Source organism: Bactrocera latifrons, unplaced genomic scaffold, assembly GCF_001853355.1.
Source record: "Bactrocera latifrons isolate USDA-ARS-PBARC rearing strain unplaced genomic scaffold, ASM185335v1 scaffold_13, whole genome shotgun sequence".
Taxonomy (NCBI): Eukaryota; Metazoa; Arthropoda; class Insecta; order Diptera; family Tephritidae; genus Bactrocera; species Bactrocera latifrons.
Genome location: NW_017534741.1, coordinates 1,501,032 through 1,520,441, shown reverse-complemented (window position 1 = coordinate 1,520,441; position 19,410 = coordinate 1,501,032). Strand labels below are relative to the sequence as shown.

General features: G+C 35.8%; 1 protein-coding gene across 1 annotated transcript in view; it reads right to left on the bottom strand.

Moving 5' to 3' along the window:
- LOC108978929 (protein scabrous) overlaps positions 1-18,873 on the bottom strand; it is a 90,117-nt gene extending 71,244 nt beyond the window's left edge. Inside the window, exon 1 of the mRNA XM_018949448.1 lies at positions 17,540-18,873. Within this exon, the coding sequence (XP_018804993.1) occupies positions 17,540-18,216 (677 nt within the window). The 5' untranslated portion in view covers positions 18,217-18,873. The remainder of the gene's footprint in view (positions 1-17,539) is intronic.
- Between the last annotated feature and the right edge of the window lie 537 nt (positions 18,874-19,410).

Genomic DNA, 19,410 nt, shown 5'->3' with positions numbered 1-19,410 from the left:
TACATTTTTGTTATATTAGATAAATATGCTACTGATCTAAATAAACATGAATTCCGGCCATGTGTTTTCTGTGCTTACTCGAAATCACTCGCAAAAATATTGCTCACACTTAAATTGCGTGCGAGTCTTAGCACTTTCATAATCTGAAATGCAATTGTTATAAGGTCAGAAAATATTAACCGATTTATTGATATTGAAAAAGTAGTTTAAATATCGATTGCCATAAGTGACACTCTGCGTATAATTTTCCACTTCATTTTGCGCGCGGCAACTCTATCACAATGCCATTTGACGCCTCATTACTCGCGCGCACCTGGCGCCAACTAAGTGCACGCAAATAAGTGGATTTGCGAAGAGTGCTGCCTTGCAATAAGTGTGTCAGTGCAGGCACACATAGCTGTTTAAGTGTGTGTGAATTTGATTACGGAAAGTGGCTTTCGCTTAAGTACCGTTAACCAGTATTATGTGGCCACAAATGCTTATTTAAACAAATATGCCTTAGTTGTTATATAAATTTATGTACTTGTGGTAAATAAGTGGAGGAAATATATAATATATTTGTGAAATTATGTAATATTAGCATAGTATGTTTATAATTTAAAGAGGAATTTCAATGTTGACTTAACTAGCCTAACACAATAACAACAATTGCAATATTTTCAAAAGAGTATATAAACTCAGTGTTTTAAGCGAATAATTTGGTCAATGTTTTGAAAGCCCAATACAAATGCAGTCACTTTGAAATTATAAGAAAAGTTGCAAAATAATTTCTTTCTGACTTTTTAAAGAACAGGGCACATTATACTAGAAATTAACATAACGAGGTAAATTAATTTAGCCTTTTTTCCTCAAAACGCTGCTCATTTGTCGGAATGCCAATGTCTCTACACCAGACCTTGTATGAAAAAATTTTTCATTTTAGCTATCCTCACGATATTTGGCACTTAAGCTGGCATACAGCTGGTATAAAAACTCTTTTATTTGACAAGACACTATTACGAAATTCGGAAAATATTATTATCTATGATAGAAAAATAAAATTCGAAGAATTTTTTCACACAAAGCCACTGTAGCTAGACTTTGTATGGCATTTTTTTTTTATTTGACGAGATATCATCACGAAATCTAGCACATATTAATGTACAAGGTAGAGGTAGAATTTTCAAGAACTTTTTCAGTTCGGTCCAGTATAGCATATAGCTGCCATATAAACTGATCAATCACAATCAAGATAAAGATATTTTTATACCCTCTTATGTTCTACGATATTCGTCTAAAATGGGCGTTATAGCGTCGCTGCAGCGGAAGTTAACGGGTTTTCTTGTTTTTTTTTCTCGACTAGCACATTCAAACTGTCAATTATTTAAGCTGTGCATTAGCCATCATTTCCTTTCCACGAATTTCAGGCATTGCGAAAATTAGTGTCATTACCTAATCTCTCTTTTTTACTCTCTCTCCGTCACACTTTATTTCTTTTCTACCCCCTGTGCTTGGCTGCGTGATCCTAAAGTCAATTTCATTTACATTTTAAATTGCTTTGACATTTCGCATAACATTTGTTGGCAACGCTCGTTGGCAATGACCGTGTGTGTGCTCACCCTGCCGACATGCACACATGTACATACTATACACTGAGCGCATATATAGGGAACTAGCTTATTTATGCTAAATGGGCGGCAATGAATAATGCAAATTTCAATTATTTTCCTTTCGAAATGATGCCAACAATTGAATGTGCCAAGAGTGGGGGCGCACAAATCTTAACACGCACTTTAATCGATATTTTGGAGGGAATTTAGTGGTGCAATATATAGTATGAAAATGATAACACAGCACAATATTTGCTGCTACGTGTTATAAAATAGCATATAGGAGACGCCTAGATAAGCGTGAAATATATATATTTCTTTGATATATGTGTATGAGTTCAGATCCTTTAAATAAGAATAAAATATAATAGATTCTCATTCGAATTTTATGCGTCTATAAATTAGTCGTCCCTACAGGGTTCATTATAACAAAGAATGTTCGATTCTGTAGGCGAGGAAATTGAGCTGAATCCAAATTTGCACTTCTAAATTTGATCGCTCATGTGGTTTGAAGGCTAAACGACTATAAGTAACACATATGTGAGTTAATAATGCATGCGTGTACCATTTTTGTTGTAAACCCAATTGACATTGACTGACTTTTGATTGACATTTTAGTGAATCAACCGGCTATTCAGCAGTAAAGTGTCTATAAATAATATAATTGTCTATGTAAAGTACTACAAGCATTAGTAGGCGTAGTAGGTATGATTTATGAAGAAATTAAAATAGAATATAAAGGGACAGAATGCAGTGTCAGAACTAGATATCATGTCTCTATTGAACTGCGCAAAACTTCAGCTTCGTATTGATATTGAGCCTCCATGTGACATCACAAATGACCTGTAGGTCTGTGCATGGTTTAATCTAACATAAGCTAAAATAGACAATAACCGTGTAAGCGGTGTCTAAGCCAATAAAGAATATAAACTAATCTTCAAATGAAAAACAAAATAAAATAAAAAATTGAGGTTGTAATGGTACAACGATTAAAGAGCATGCTTGCATGATTGCTAATTAAAATAATTTTCGAATTTTCGAATTTTCTGTGAGAAATTAGGTTCCCCAATGCGGTGTTAATTAATTTAAAATTATTGCTGTCAGCATATTTGGTGTTCAATAATGCAATCATCCTAATAACAATCCTTATTTAGCGCCATTGGCATAAATCGTGGTTGCATTACCACCAACACCATAAGCAAGACCACAGCAACACACAACTATTTTTATTGCTTTCGCTGTTTTACTATTACTGTGCTCCCTATATACTAGGTGTTTTGCAGCAACGCACATGTCTTTGAAAATTCCCAACTACACTTGTATTTAACGGCAAATGTATAGAGCACTACATTGCGTATGAGTAACTTTTTAATGGCATTTCAACCGGCGAACGCAAACCCACAGCACAAATGCCACAGTATTACAATATACAAGTAGTTGTTGTTTTTGTTATTGCTGCTCGCGGTTTCATGTAGTTTTCATTGCAATTGCCTTTTTGTTTGCTGGTTTACTGGTCGCTTGTTGAAAGTTGATGTTATAACTGTTAATAACTGCAGGTGGTTTGAGCAGTTGATGTTTGTCTTTTTCAGCAAAAATATTGGATTTTAGGTACAAAAGTTCCGTACATACAAATGTGTTTATATAACTGAGTTTCTGTTTGATTTTCGTGCTTATATAACTAAACAGTTTTTGGCTTATATGTGTGTGTTTTTGTAATTAAAAGCAAGTAAGCCAATGATGGAAAAGTTTTTGGCTGAGAGGCGTATTGATTGTTGTTGATATTAATCATGTTTATTTTAGTTTAGCTTTTTCTATTTTGTTTAAACATTAAAATTGCATAACTTTTAATTTTTATACCCTGAACAGGGTAAATTTAGTTTGTCACGAAGTTTGTAGCAGCCAGAAGGAAGGGTCGGAGAGCCTATAAAGTATATGCATATATAAATGATCAGTATGTCAAGCTGCGTCGACTTAGCCATGTCCGTCTGTAGGTCAGTCTGTCTGTCTGTATATATACGAACTAGTCCCTCAGTTTTTAAGTTATCCTTTAGAAATTTTGCAAACGTCTTTTTTTCTTCAAGAAGCTGCTCATTTGTCGGAACTGCCGATATCGAGCAACTATAACATATGCCTTCCATACAAACTGGACACATAGTTGCTAACAGAAAAGCCCTCCGCATTTAGCTTCGGTGCAACCGAAGTTAACGTTTTTTCTTGTTGTTTTCATTATTTTCAATAAAGATTCCTTAAAATTTCTAACTTTACCCAACACATTTCCATTTCACTCCCAAATATGGCACCATATATATAAATGCTACACCAAAGAATTCGATTTTTACACACACACACATATTTGTATGTTTTTTTTTTGTTTTTTTTTTTTTATATAGTATCGAAAGCCGGAGTACGGGACTTTAATCCGCTAAACCTAACCTACTCCCACCTCATGTCTCTACCACGGGACCACTGGACAAAGTATTACTTCATGGGAGAGAAGAAGACGTTTAAGTCTCCTCTATTTCACGGACTGACTGACCCCTAATCTGTTCTAAATGTCTCAATTTTGTCATAATTACATTTGCCGCTTCGCTGACAGCTTTCCACTTTACAGAGAACTCGCACATAAGTGCTGTCAAATTTTCCACCGTAATACTACCTCCAAGGATGGTTTTCAGCTTTTCCCTTATACCTGAAMACCGAGGGCAATAAAAGAACACGTGTTCAGAGTCTTCTATACACTCTGTACACGTCGGACAGTATTGACTAAARYCATGACGATACTTGAATAGGTAGCTTCTGAAGAAACCATGACCACTAAGTATTTGGGTAAGGTGGAAATCCAGGTCTCCATCTTGTCTACCTATCCACAAATGTATGTCCGAAATCAGTCGGTAGGTCCACCGTCCTTTGCATGAAGTTTGCCACCGTTGCTGCCACATTGCAATGCTTTTCTTCGCTCTTCTCTTTTTGCTGTGGTAGACGTCTCTGATAGGTTATATATTCGAGCGAATTCGTCTCCCTGGATGTCAATCGGCGCCATACTGGCTAATACCTCAGCAGCGTCACTTGAAATGGTCCGGAAAGCACTTATCAGCCGTATTGCTGAAAGCCTATGCACTGTGTTAATTGGTCTAGCACATGATTTTGTTTTTGGCGCCTGTATCCATATTGGAGCCGCATACAGGATCACTGAGCTTATTACATCGTCGGCTGGATCGCATACAGCCTTTATTTGCCATCATTCGAGATAACGCATTATATATTTTATTTGCTTTACTTGTCGCATTGTCCAAGTGGTCCTTGAACTTTAGTCTTGAGTCCACTGTTACCTCAAGATACTTTAGCTGCGGCTGTGAAGTAATCTCACATTCTCTTATGGTCAGTGATATTTTCTCCTCAATTTTCCTGGAGCTTATGAGCAGGACTTCTGTTTTCTGCTCAGCCAGCGCTAGACTCATGGTAGCAAACCATTTATGCTGTCATTGCATTTGATCCGGAGGTCATCCAGATGTTTAGCTGCAGCTACCACTATGAGATAATAGCATAAGCGATTGTTTTCACATTTTTTGGTTGCGGTATTCTTAACACCCCGTCGTACATAAGATTCCATATCAGCGGGACTAAAACCGAGCCTTGCGGTACTCCACTGGAGATAGTGTAGCTCTGAGTGCCCTCGTTCGTCTCGTATAGCAATCTCCTATTTTGAAAATAACTCATTATAATATTTATCAGATAATGAGGAGCGTGTATATCGTGTAGAGCTTTTATTATATTTGCCCACTTTGCGGAGTTGAACGCATTCTTCACATCCAGAGTTATTAGCGCGCAGTATTTTTTCCTACCACCTTTCCATCTTTTTCACTTGTATGTATAGTATAGCATTTGCACGCACTGTATTTGTGCCTACGTCAGCAGTGTGAGAAAATTTTGCCCGAAATTTCATGGCGCACCGCTTTTCAATATCAAAAGCGGCAATGTCAAAAAGCTGACGTATGGATTGTTGTTTGTTGGCTTGATTGTGCTTGTCCATCAGCGCAACGAATAGCCACACACGCGCACACGCTGCTGGTGGCGGTGTTAATGTGGTCACAGAGCTGTCGCTGTGTAATGAATATTCTTCACTGCGGTTATGTAATGGAAGCACGGCGAAAAAAATTTGCTTGGCTATGCGTATTTTCAGGAAGTTACCTTGGTGCGTCACAGATTTAAAAATAAAGCTGAGAAAATTTGATGAATGTGGAAAAATGTGGAAAAATGTGAAAAATATGGCATGAATAATGAAATATGCATGAAGGGAATGGGAGGTAAAAAAAAAAAAACTGCAAAATTGATAACTAAGTGTAGGGAATTGTGTTGAATAGTATTAGAATTTAGAAACGTGCTTGGGCGAGCGGAAAGGAAGATGTAGTTTAAGTTACGGGAGGCGAGGACATTAGTTAATTTGATTTAGTGGAAAACTACTTTGGTTTCTCAATAAGAAATTGCACCAAAGCTATAATGCCCTCCAGAAAGGAAAAAGACGTGTGCAAAATATTAAGTCAATATCACAAAAACTTAAGAACTAGTTCATGTATATGCAGACCGCCATGGCTAAATCAACGGAGCTCGCATGTTTCCCTATAGTACACTTAAACTACTTTGTGCAGGGTGTACAAATAAAGCAATATTATATATCAATGGCTACTATAGTAAGAAACTTGTAGGAGAAGAAGATACTAGAAAACACTTTAACTAAGAACGTTTTCATATATTACGTGTTCGTTAAGGTACAAAAAAAAAAAAAGTTTTAAATGAAGTTATATATATTTCTTCGATTATTTCCCACATTTCGAAATTTTTGTCACTCACAATGTTTTGCGATGGTTGCCATCGAACTACAAAAAATTTTTGAAAATTGTTCCACATAATTATAGAAATTTATTGAAATAAAACATTGAAAGTTTGCAATAAAATAATGGCTAAAAGTACCATTTAATAATAGCTTTCTCATTTAGCGCAGAAGTGAGCTCTAATCTCGCAGTTATATCTCGCAGTTGCATCGGCCAGGGTTATTTCTGAAAGCGTAACTGAGAAATGAGAATTTTTAGGGATTTTAGAATTGGGAATTTCCCGCCTAATCCACAAAAAATTCCATACTCCGGCGCATTTTGAAGTATGATTAAAAAAATTTGATCATATAGGTTTCTTTTCGTACATAAATTTAAATAATGCATTGAACATAAATAATACTGTAAATTTTTCCTCAGAGAACAGTCAAGCACTTGCTGAACAAATCGGAAATATAAAAGTAAAAATAAAAATATATAATTTATATACAATTTGTAGTTTTTTTTTCAAAAATTTTACGTGAATAAAAATGTTGCGTTTTTTTCTCTCCTCAATACTAAACTTGATTATTTATATTATAACTAGCTACATATGTTTTTGCTACAAAACTTTAAGCCGCCATTAGTTCAATTTCGCATCCAATACGTCTAACACTAACACCATCGCACTTTTAATCCATAGCAGTTATTCCACACTTTTTCATAAAGAATAATTTTTCAATGGTATTATTGGAGCGAGAATATAGATAAGGCTATGTGCGAATGCATATTTGAGTTGATGAGAATGAATGTAGTCGCATTCACGTGCACTCTGCACTCACCCGATAAGCACACGAAACACACACACACAAAAAACACTCATACCGCATACACAAATACAAATGGTATTGGCCCGCAAGTATGTGTATGTGCGGAGGATATCACTTTCATCCGTTAGATCACATATCGGATATTTAAATGAATATTGTTTGCAAGTGTAGCGGAAGTGAAGAGGAAACAAAAAATGGGACAGTCGATGCGCCATGAATAGGAAATGAATAAGATAAAAATAAAAATTTCACTGCATACATGTGAATACATATATATATATAATATATTTACTTGCGTATGTGTATATGAAAATCTATTTGTGGAAAATATTGAAAATAAATACTTTTGCTGCTGCCGAATAACAGTTATAGATAGATATTTATACAATATTTGGATATATATATATACGCCAACAACAAAATCTCTGAATTTTCCTCTTCAGCGTGCCGCCCTGCCACTCGGCTAACGAGGGTGTGAAAACTCGTGTAGTATTTTCGCATGAGGATTTTCCCATAAAATCCACACTTACATGTAGTATGAACCAGTTGCTATGCGCCTAACCCACGTGTATTTATTAGAATGAATGGCTGAACGCATCACTGTGCAAATAAATGGATGCATTGATATATGTGCGGTGGCATGGATTATTATTCCTCTCGGGAACTTAGCTTTGGGTAATCCTCAGCGCAGTGTTATGGGTTTGTTGCAATGTGTACATTTTTTTTTTTTTAGTTTTTGTTGGTGAATTTTTTGTTGTTGTTTTTTAGTTGTGCGTTCGCGGCCGTGCTTGCCATTTTTTCGGTTCTGCCTTAATTTATCGCACGTTTGATTTATCGCGAGCAGATTTGATTTGCCGGCGAGTGCCTGCACATACATACATATGTACGTGTCGTGTCAGCAACGTTTCGCAGATTTTGATTTTTAATGGCAACTTGTGGCACGGTACGGAAATCGTATTTTGTTATCTATGTATAACGGATTTGCGTAAAAATTGGCATTGTTAGAGCTAAATTTGTTAATCGCAAAATATTTGATATACGAATTTATTGATAAATAAATTATTTTTAAAATTCCCCACACTTATTTGGCTTTCATTCGTATTTATGGCGGCTTAAAAGCGGTGTGTCAGTGTATGTGTGTGTTTGTGTTTGTGTGCGGTTTGCGGCTGCGTGTGAAATGCTAATTACATTTAAGAGCACAAAGTTCATTTTTGGCAAATAAATCCGCTTATTTAGCAGCGCGTGCATAAGCATGTACGCGTGTGTTATAATTTGTGGTGAAATATTAAAATTGTATCTTCGTGAAGTTGAAGCTGCTTTTAACAGTGATTAAATATGCGTATAATTCATTTCGAGGCATTTTTTCGGTCAAATTAATGAATTGAAAAGCGTTTTCATTGCGCTTGGATACGTTTAATTAAAATGAGTCGTTCGTTTTTTAGCAAAGATTACACTTTTTAATATGATTATCTGAAGCAGAAAAACCTAAGCGAACAAATAAAGCAATAGGAAGCACAAGCAACATTTTTTGTTTGTTATTCGAATTTGACGAAATATTCATTGATATTCATTAAAAGTGATTTGCGAGCAAATTTAGTGTGTAGCGTGTAATAATCGATATTTAATCGAATTGGATTTTTACAAAATTAATCGACTTCGATATTTAATCGATTTATTTTTTTTCGATTTTTTAACGATTTATATTATATCGATATTTAATCGCTTTTGATCCTTTCGATATTTAAACGATTTTCGATTTTTTCATATTTCCATATGCTCCACCTCCAAAAAAACATACTTAAACATTATATTATTATCTCAAATAGTTTTCGAGTTACAGCCTTCTAAGATGTAACTCGCTTCAATTAGCTTCATCAGCTTAATTTTAAAAGCGTCTTTCTCAAGGCATACTTATACCCCAAACAAGACAACTTAAATTTGGCACGTAGTTAGTACCACCCAGAAGCAAAGTCGGAGACCGTCTAAAGTATAAATGTAAATGATTAGCATGATGAGCTCAGTTGATTTAGTCATGTTCGTCTGTTTGTATATACGCGAAATCTTTTCTCAGTTTTTCCGATATCGCGCTGAAATTTTGCACAAGTCCTTTTCTGCTCAAGAAGCTGCTCATATTGTGGAACTTCCACTATTAGAGCAGTATAACATGTAGCAAAGATGTTCTTATGCTTTTATACGTAATATGTCATAATAAATATAATAAAACCATTGAAAGTTTTATTGTTTCGATGCGCCAAAGTTTACACATTTTCTTGTTATTCATTCTTTTATCCAAACAAAATTCTTACACAATTTAGGCTTCTAAAATGCCGAACAACGTATCATCAAAAGATTGAACTTGAGTTTTTTTATCGCTTACTATACGTTATAAGCAAAATATATAACCATTTTGTTTTATAAACAAAACTTGAATTTTTTTTCAATACGTGTGGTTTCTATTATAACGATTTTCCTTCGGGTGTAAAGTTATGAAAATTGATGTGACGATCTATAAAATGTAAAACAGCCCGTAAAACGTTATTGTGCTGTTAAATGTGTTGTTTTTTTTACATTTAATTTATCAAAATTGAACTAGAATATTATTAACGGATATAAGTTTCCTATGAGCGCAAAAACGGTATTTTCAAATGACGTGAACTAATTAGACATATAAATATTTCTTTTATTTGTATTGGGTTAATTGTTTTCCAAAAACATAATTTTTTTAAGTGATTTAAATTTGCCTCTCAAATTGTTAAAACTGTTCGCCTGCAGGTATGCTTCAAATAATGTTTAATAGAAGAATCTAAATTATCGCTCTGCCAGATTTATTTTATTGGATTCACTTAGTAAAAATATAAAATTACCAAGTTAGCTAAATTTGAAATCAATATGATCAGTTAGTAACACATGTTCAGTAAACACAAACGTCAAAGCGCCTAAAAATAGAGCACAATTAACAATCGATAAGCATACAAAACAATAGTATAATGTGAGTTAGAAATCTAGCATAGACAGTACATAACAGCGGAGAATGGCAGCGTGTGTGACCATTTATTATATGAGGTCATATGGTACTGTCCTTGTAAGATACACACTTAACTGAGAAAAATTGTATTTTCATAAATATTTTCATTTCATAATTAACTTTGCCTTACAACAGGAAAGAACTAGAAACATTTAAAACACATGAATATGCAGTTGTAAGCTCTCATTTTCACTTATGTTCTGCAGCTTTTTCAAAATATTTGAAATTTAAAAAATATATCAAAATAAACTCTTAAGCACCATATTGTATATGAAAAGTATGCCTAGTACATATTTAAGCCTCTCATTTATACTCAAACAGAAAACTTACTTTGTCACAAAACCTCAACTATATCTGTGAATCCCTCCATGTGTGCACATGTGTGTATGTTTAACCGATGTGTCTCGCATTTCAGTGATAATAACGATGCTATTTAAACTTGCAAACTTTCTACCTTAAACACATGCCATATACACATATACATACATATGTACATGTTTGTATATTTCTCTGTATCGACGTAGAAATTCGCATGAACAGAGTCTCCCCCTGTTGCGTGCATATCCGATATCAACATTTAAGTAAATATGCTTTTGTTTGTGTATTTATGAACGCATACTCCCACTTTTCTTCTGCAGCGTATGGTACACATACACATTTCCACATACGCAGCCATGCAAGTACATACGCACAGGTATTCATTAACACGCTTGCACGGATTCGAAACTTTGGCTCGGTGGTGAATACAAAAATTGTTGCTTCAAAAATCACGACTGAAGCAGACACTGTCAGTTCGCATTGCGGCAGGTCGACGTTTGAATACTTATATGCATTTGCGAGTATGAAAGGGCATACAACCCAAAGAGATACATTTGAGGAAAAAGCAGGTCGTTTGTAATTTTTCTTTTACAATTTTATCACGCAAAATTAAAAAATTTATACTTCTAATGGTAAATAATAGAATATTTACAAGTCATTAACATATAATGACATGGAAAACAAGGCATAATTTGATGACTGGCATGCAACATTGCTTCGGCTGAGAATAAAAATTTCAGAGACTGAAGAAATTATGAAAAATAAGACGCATATATTCTCAAAAATTATTTTGAGAAACTAACAGTTCTTGACACCTTATGAAAAGTATGTAATGCTTAAACTTTTCATAAATCTTAATACAAGAATAAGTACAATTAGAAAAACAATTTTAAAGGAATGACTCCAAAATAATCTCAAAAACTATAACTATAGCAGCAAGTTGAAATCACTTGGGAAGTATTATTACTTTTATTAGATAATAGATGAAGTTTTTTACTTTTTACGAATTTAATCAGTAAATTTTGGAGACTACTTATAAAGTGCCCTGTCTAAAGTGTTAGAAGTCTTCAAATCAACTGCAACATGGAAAATAAAAATAACTGTTGTTTTACTTTAAATGTGATCTCTTAAGGTGTTCTTCTCGAGAAAAAAGGGGGAAACTTTGAATAATTTTTTTCCTTATGCAAAATGAAATATTTTAATCAATCTCTTGTACACCTTATATTATTGCTTTAAAGGTAAGAGTCATCGCTATGTGACATTTGTAAAGAAAATGGTCTAATTGTTGGTAATTCAAGGTGTATTCTTTACGATAGTGTATCCGTAAAATAAATAAATTGATCGCCTGGTTTAAGATGCCTTTTTCCTACATGAGATCCACTAAAGAAGCTTCTTCCACATCTTAATGGAAGAGTGCAAGATAAAAGTAAGACTCCGAAAGTTGGTGTTAGAACTAGGAACTCTCAGTGATGCCTCAAATATTTTTTAAGTATTTTCGGATATTTGAAAGCTTTGGCTCGGTAGTCAAGCAAGCGTAGTTACTTATGTTGAAAGTTCTGCTAAAAAAACTTGTTTTTTTTTTTTTAATTGTTCCTGATCCAAAAAGTTCATTGAAATACAAAGAGATCCTTTTTAAGACAAATAAACGTTAAAATATAACTTCCAGCTAGTTATAGCTCACTTTCCGGAAACATTGATATTAATGCCAATGCATTAATTCAGCAAAAATAGCAGTAAGTTTAGGGCATACTTATGAAATATTAACTGATATTTTATGTCTTTGTTTTGCTTTCCGGTTCGGTGTTTTGGCAGCGCAAAGTAAACATAATGAGTAGACAATAAATAAATAAAGAGAGCAAAAGATGTTGCAACATCGAAAATGCGGCAAACAGCAGAGGAATTTAGAAATTCAGCCGCAGGCGTTAACAAATTGCGCAACAACACAAATGTGGATATGTTTACCCAGAGTCAAGACAACCGACACATGTGCCATATGCGGCTGGGATTCTCAAGCGTCTTTATGTACGTGTGTAGTTATGTATATGTGTATGTGTATGTGAGGTGAGGTGAGCACAAACGCACGGTTAAAAACAGGTTCTGTAGAATCCTTACTTGTTGTTGCTGTAAAAGATCACAACTACAAGACTATTCGACTATTTATGCCAGCGCTAGTGTATGTATGTATGTGCGTCACTACAATCTGCTTTATTTCACATTCATATTGGCGCTATTGTTATTGCATAACATCTGCTGCTGCTTCGGCTGCTGCAGCCACGTTTACTATGCTGCTTATCTTGTTGCCTGCCGGGTTTTTGATTTCACACACGCTTCCGTGCCACACCGTAAACGTGTTTGTGCCAGCACACAGCCAGATGCTTGTATATGCGAGTGTAGTTGCTTACTCTTATGATATATTTTGCTTTACCGAGCGGCACGTACAGTTGTAGGTGTGTGCTGTGGGCATCCTTTATACACACACACACACACGCATGCTTGCAACTGTTTTGGTGAATTTCTGCGTAGTCTTTTATGTCTGACAACTCTGCTTGTAATTTCGTACAAATTTTCGAACATTCAGCTGCACATGTGGGTGTGTGAGAGTGTATGCGTGCCTTGTAGTTACATACTTCGTTGGTGTTTTACCACATGCTGCTGTGACAACATACAATAATACAATATCATCGCAGTACTCTTGAATATGCACATCAAACAAAAACACATGCATATGTATATACATACCTACACACATAGATATATGTGTGTATGTCTGCCTGTGATGCCTCTCTTCCGTAGACACATTGAATGATGGCAGGCACAGTTTGAAGTAATGCCGCCTGGTTTGAGGGAATTTTGGCAACTACCTTCCACCAACTGCTTTTTTATTGCCCCTATTATTTTTCCTTACATGGGATTTTGATTGTCTGCCCGCTGTGCAATGCCGAGATATGTTTTTTATTAGCGGCAGTTGCCGTCCTGCTATAAGCCTGCATCTTTGTGTAATATTGAGCGAATTTTTAGTGTCTTCCTTTTCATTCGTGATTGATTTGCATGTTTTTTGCTTCAATAAAGTGGTGGAAAAAAGTAAAAAGCAACATTTGGTTTACGATGTCTGCCGCTGGCTGCTCTACCATAAATAGCTCAGTCACTGACACACTCACGCCGCCACACAGCTAATAAAAGCTGGCATCGTAAACGTTTTAAAACTTTAGTAAAAATTTGTTGAGAACTTTTCTTTTTCAAGTTCCAGTTTTATTATGCACCACAGTGACTTTTGATGTCTCTACTTTTGACTTTTTTGTTATTTCTATTTATAAGAATGAAATAAAAATAACGGGATTTGTTGTATAACTCATTGTAAGTTCCTCAATTTATTTACTATTTACTCCTATTACCAGCATAATTTAATTGCCTTACTCCATCTCTTTGTAAATAAAAAATATATGACGGAGCATAAATTCTTTTCCATGAATTAATAATAGTAAAATTGTGAGCTCACAGCATTCAACAAAATATTTTTGTATGGAAATGACTAGCAACCAGACATCAATAAACTCTTTATACTTATCCGCAATCTTGTATAACTTGATGTTTGCAAAATTGATACTAAAAATTCACCGAATCGAAAGACTCTTGAAGCGACAAGCCTCTTTGAAGCGTTGAAAATATTATCTGAGAATTTTTTTTCCAAGGAATTTCTATTGATGCGGATGCTTTCCCATCGTTCAAGGCTTATGCATGTCTCTTTGCACTTTCTGTAATTAATTAGTGGTTTCACATAGTCTCATAAACTCATTTTTGTATGTAATCCATCAACAATTTTTTAAAAAAGTGTAAACATTTATGATTTTATCATTTTAAGACTCGATTTATTGGTGCCTGATATATATGCACCGACTATTATTTACCAAGCTTTTAATATTGAAGAACGCTAATTTTATGATATTTAATATTTGAACAGTATTTATGGGAATAACATAAGACCTTAACTCAACGTATCGCCACAGCAAGAGTTTGACGGACTAAGCAGTTAGCATCACTCTATGTAAAGGAACCGCAATAGCATTTCAGTTTTGAACGCTCCTGAACTATAAATAATTTGGCAGTTACATTTCTACAAGAATATAAAGTGGAAGTAGTATACAGTGTTGGAAGCATATTTAGACCAAAATTAAATACCATCGAACAAAAAAACGAAGTATTACTTCCGTTTCTCAACTATGGACTAGTTGGTGAATTGCAAAGTTTCTGCATTTGGTTGGCTAGTAATTAGATTTACTGTGAGATCTGGCAATTCCTTTTGATATAGGTGCTATAAAACCCTGTCTCTTGCACGTACAGACGCTATTTTAAATATATATACACTACTTCGAGCAAAAACTAGTCAGACTTTGTTCATAATTTTAGAACTATTAATTTATTCTTCAAAATCTATGTTCTCCCCGTCAAAGTTCTTCCTTGGACACCAAAACACTTGTAACAACATTTTTTGCAGTTGTTAAAGTCAATTTCCGGAATAGCCTTCAATGCGCGTATCGATTCACGTTTAATGCCTTCAGATATCTCAAAGCCCTTTCCCTCGAGGGGACGTTTGACTTTGCTGAATAGCCAGTCTCACGTGGTTAAATCATTCGAATAGTGTGGTTGCGGCACGATAATGGATGAAAATTTGGTGAAAAACTAAAGTAGAAGCATTGCAGTATGCGACGGTGCATTATCGTGGTGCAAAATCTAAGAGTTAACGGACTACAGTTCCGGTTTCATTTGATTTAATTTGCATATCATTTGACCCATGTTAACGCAAATGATTAGTGCACACAAATGTCATGCATTTATCTGAAACCTCGAATTTGGAAAGCCGGCTTCAAAGACGTTAATGCGACGCTGATTTTCGAATAAATTTAGCGAATTTCAAACCCAGCCTGCTTTCAAAAGGGTTTTCACCGATCCTCCCGATATTCCAACCAAACCAGTATGATCTCCGACTGTTAATCGTCGATTCCCAAATAACAATTCCATTATTTTATTGGCGAGTTGATCGTTAATTGATATTGATATTCCAAAACAGTTGCTTACGATTAACAATTAACACCGAAGGTCTTTTCCAACATTCAGAACGTTTCGGCACCAGAAATTTAATTCCCTACACAAATTTTAATGAAAATTTTTTGTTGAATAATTTCACTCTATATACTATATACTATACTTCAGGAGGACAAGCATATGCTAAACACAAATGATTATTGATGTGACATTTGGCACAGATGTCGCGGACAGTCAAATGGAGTTTTGAGCGAAATTTAAATTAAAAAGTTTGACTATTTTTTGCCCAAAATATTAAGTACACCAAATCGAACTTAACTTGTTTTATTGCTAATAATGCGAATATAACTATTTATAAAAAAACAACAAAGTGAAAAGGCGCTGATTGGCTAACTAAAATCTCACGTTTATTAAAAAAAAAAAAAAATTAAATAAAAGGCGAAATATTCGAAGATAAAAACGTGAGATAAAATTCGCCAAAGTATTTTTTGGTAACTGAGCAAAGAATGCCATAAGGTAGCACTAAATCTTCTTCAATAAAATATCTTTTAATACACTTTGTCCTATCAAGGAGGTTAAGCTTTTAAAGTTCCAACATGGGTTGCAATTTTCTAGAAGAAGAACATTATTTTTAAACGCTGATCAGGGTCTTCGAAGTGTGTAATATCCTGAAGGAAACGTCCGTCTGTCACCTGTACACGACCTTTTATCAAAAAACAAAAAAAAAAAAACATAAAAAAAAAAGCTTTTCTTTTCTCGCTTCCATCGATATTGAAAAGCTGTACCCTATGACTGTTATATAAACAGAATTATCGAAGTATGTTGCTTTCTTGTATGGAAAACTTCATTTGTCGAAATATCTTAAATTGAAACGTTATTGCCTACAGTTGCGATGAAAATAAAGTTCGTGAAAATTGGAAAATATTACTATTTTATATTTGTGAAGGGTTTTTCTCAAAGTATAAGTTGGAGAAAACTTTCTTAAAATTCGCACATCGCAAAGTTTGAAATTAATAACAAAAGGTAGTGACTTTTTAGAAATGAATATTTTCACTGAACAATGTAAGATCAAAAATATTTTCTTACTATTTTACAAATTTTTTAATTTAGTCTTAAAGTTTTATAAAATCGGAATCGAAATATAGGAATTTTGAAATTGTCTTTGATAACAAAAACCGGTGAAGCCAGAGTATCCAAAATAATTTAATTTGAAGCCATAAAAAATATTTTGAAAAATTTGTATTTTAATTTAAAATTAGTTTTTAAGCTTAAAACACTAAAATTTTTTAATATTCCTTTTTCCGCTTTAAAGAAATTTCTAGAACCTTAAAGTAAAAGCTAAACACCAGAGGAAAGGGAAAAATTCTATAAATTACGCATTCACACAACTAATCTATTCTGCATTTTCAATTCGCACTGTGGCATATTAATTAGCACACAACTATAAGAGCCGAGGTGTAGCAGAAATTATAGGCGAAGCGAAAGGTGAGTTGGTCTTGGCACTGCGCTGCAACTGGTTAATTAACATTTCAATAACTAATTTGCACATCAAACAGCAGCAACGACAAAATGGGCGAAACTTCGATGTGCCAGCGAAGCAAGAGGGACAGGAAGAAAGCGCAAAGACAGCCATGGGCATAATAATTATGGCAGCGACAGTGGCTGCAACGCGGAACACAATAAAGTCGGTCAGGCAAAGCAAGTGCAAGAATGGAAACAGCAAAGATAGAACGAACGCTGAAGAAACACGACTGCTGCAACAAGGCGATTGTGGCAAGGCCGGTGTCTGCGCCAGTGAACTGTGTGTTTATTTATAGATATCCAACTGACCTACTTAGCAGGCGCACGAACACCTATTAGACAGCTAATTTGTGACTTGGATTCATTTTCGGGGAATGCGTGCAGATCGACCGATTAAATGCCGCTACTTACCGCAAATCCAGCAATTCGGTGCGCATATCCATATCGACAGCGTTGGCAGACAATGCATCGTTCGCAGTAGCGTCGATTCTCAGCGATTTGCGCAAATTATGCTCGAGCAGCTCGTAGTCCTCACGGCGGCGCGTCATCAGTGCGTTCAATTGTTTGGAAAGTAATTGCACCTGCTCGGCGAGCGGCAGTGCCTCGCCGCTCTGCTCATGCGATGGCACCGCTGTTGTGGTGGTTGTTGCGAAGCTAGAGGTGGTGGTGGTGGTGGCGCTGGCAGCAGCGGTTGTCGTTGCATGTATCAGCGTTGCATCGTCGCGTTCGTCGACAAAGCGCAGCAGCTCAACACTGGAGGACTCATCGCTGGCCGCGTAGCGCTCCGAAGCAGCGGCGAAGTCGTTAGCAAAATCATCGCCAACATAATTGTCGGCATCTAGTTCGTCGACAGTTGCAACGTCATTATCGCTAAGCACTTGGTCGTTGGGAGTGTTTTTATTATAGGCGGCGTCACGCAATATGTTGCCAAGATGCTGTTGTTGCGCCTTTTGTTGTTGTTGCGTGCTGTGCACTATACTTGCCGCGCTGTTGGGCAGTTGCATGAGGCATGCAACAAGGATTATGCCAATGAACGCCACGAAAGCGCCGGTGCGCCGAAAAAGCGACGCGCGGGTTAAAAGCCACATATTCGACACTGTTGTTGTCACTGTTGTTGTATAATTACAAGTTTGTAGTTTCGCTTGCGATGCCTTACACTTTGCACTTTCTACTGCTTTTTAACTTTGCCGCCGCGAGTGCGGTAATTCTTTGTTTTTTGTGTTTTTCTCGCAACTTTATTTTGGTTTCTCTTCGGAGCCGTCGCACGCAACTCCCATTAAAACCGTTCACAGCACAATAAAAGCAGCAATGGGGTATAAATCAAGAGCCCACTAAGCCGCTGGCGTTAAGTGCGTGCGATTGTCGGTCACTCTTCACACTTTAATCACTCAAACACACACTCACGCGTCGCTAAATACAGCTGGGCGCACAAAAGTATGCTTTGCCACAATTCACAAATATATAATTCATATAAATATTTCCAATTTTCCTTGTTTGCACTTGCACAGTATTTTCGTATTCTCGATTTTCCGTTACTTTAACACACTTTTCGCTGTCAACTTTGCTTTTGCATAATTTATTGTACTTCAATATTCTTTTGTTATTGTTATTGTATGGTTTCGCACCTTCCGTAACAGAAGTACACTTGTGGACACACCGTCGCACATGCTCAGCTAAGCCAACACTATTTGCTTTCTATATCTAATTTGTTCATTATACGCGTTCGTCGGTATTCCCAAGTACTCTTTACACGTTCTACCGCAAGGGCTGTCAGGACTAAAACTGAATAACGCGCGTTTCGGTGCGTCCTTTTATACCTTCGCATTGCCATCTGCCCTATGGCTGCGGTGCTGGTGTCCAATTGCCGACCAGCACTAAGTCGTTGTTGTTACTGCCAATTGGAAGAGCGTCGAAGAGCGCTAACGTGTTTGCAAACAGGTTGTTCGCTCACGCTCAAATTACCTTGAGTGGTCTCTCTTTTGCTCTCCTTGTACTAAAATTTGATTCGGCCAAAGAGTGCTGAATGGCACAGTGGTTTGAAAGTCATATTTGCAGTCAAATTAGGCGAGTGTTTGTAAAAATACTGAACGTGTTATTTGGTAATATGATTTTTTTTATACTTGAGCGCAAAGATGTTGCTTGTTATGTTAATATTTGAAAACGTTGCATTGAAGAAACTGTACATATTGTAGAAACCCATTCGTCGAAATAAATTTTTTCTAGGTTTTTATGTCTATCAGTGACATCTGTGCGTTGACGACGAACCACGTCCAGGACGGCCA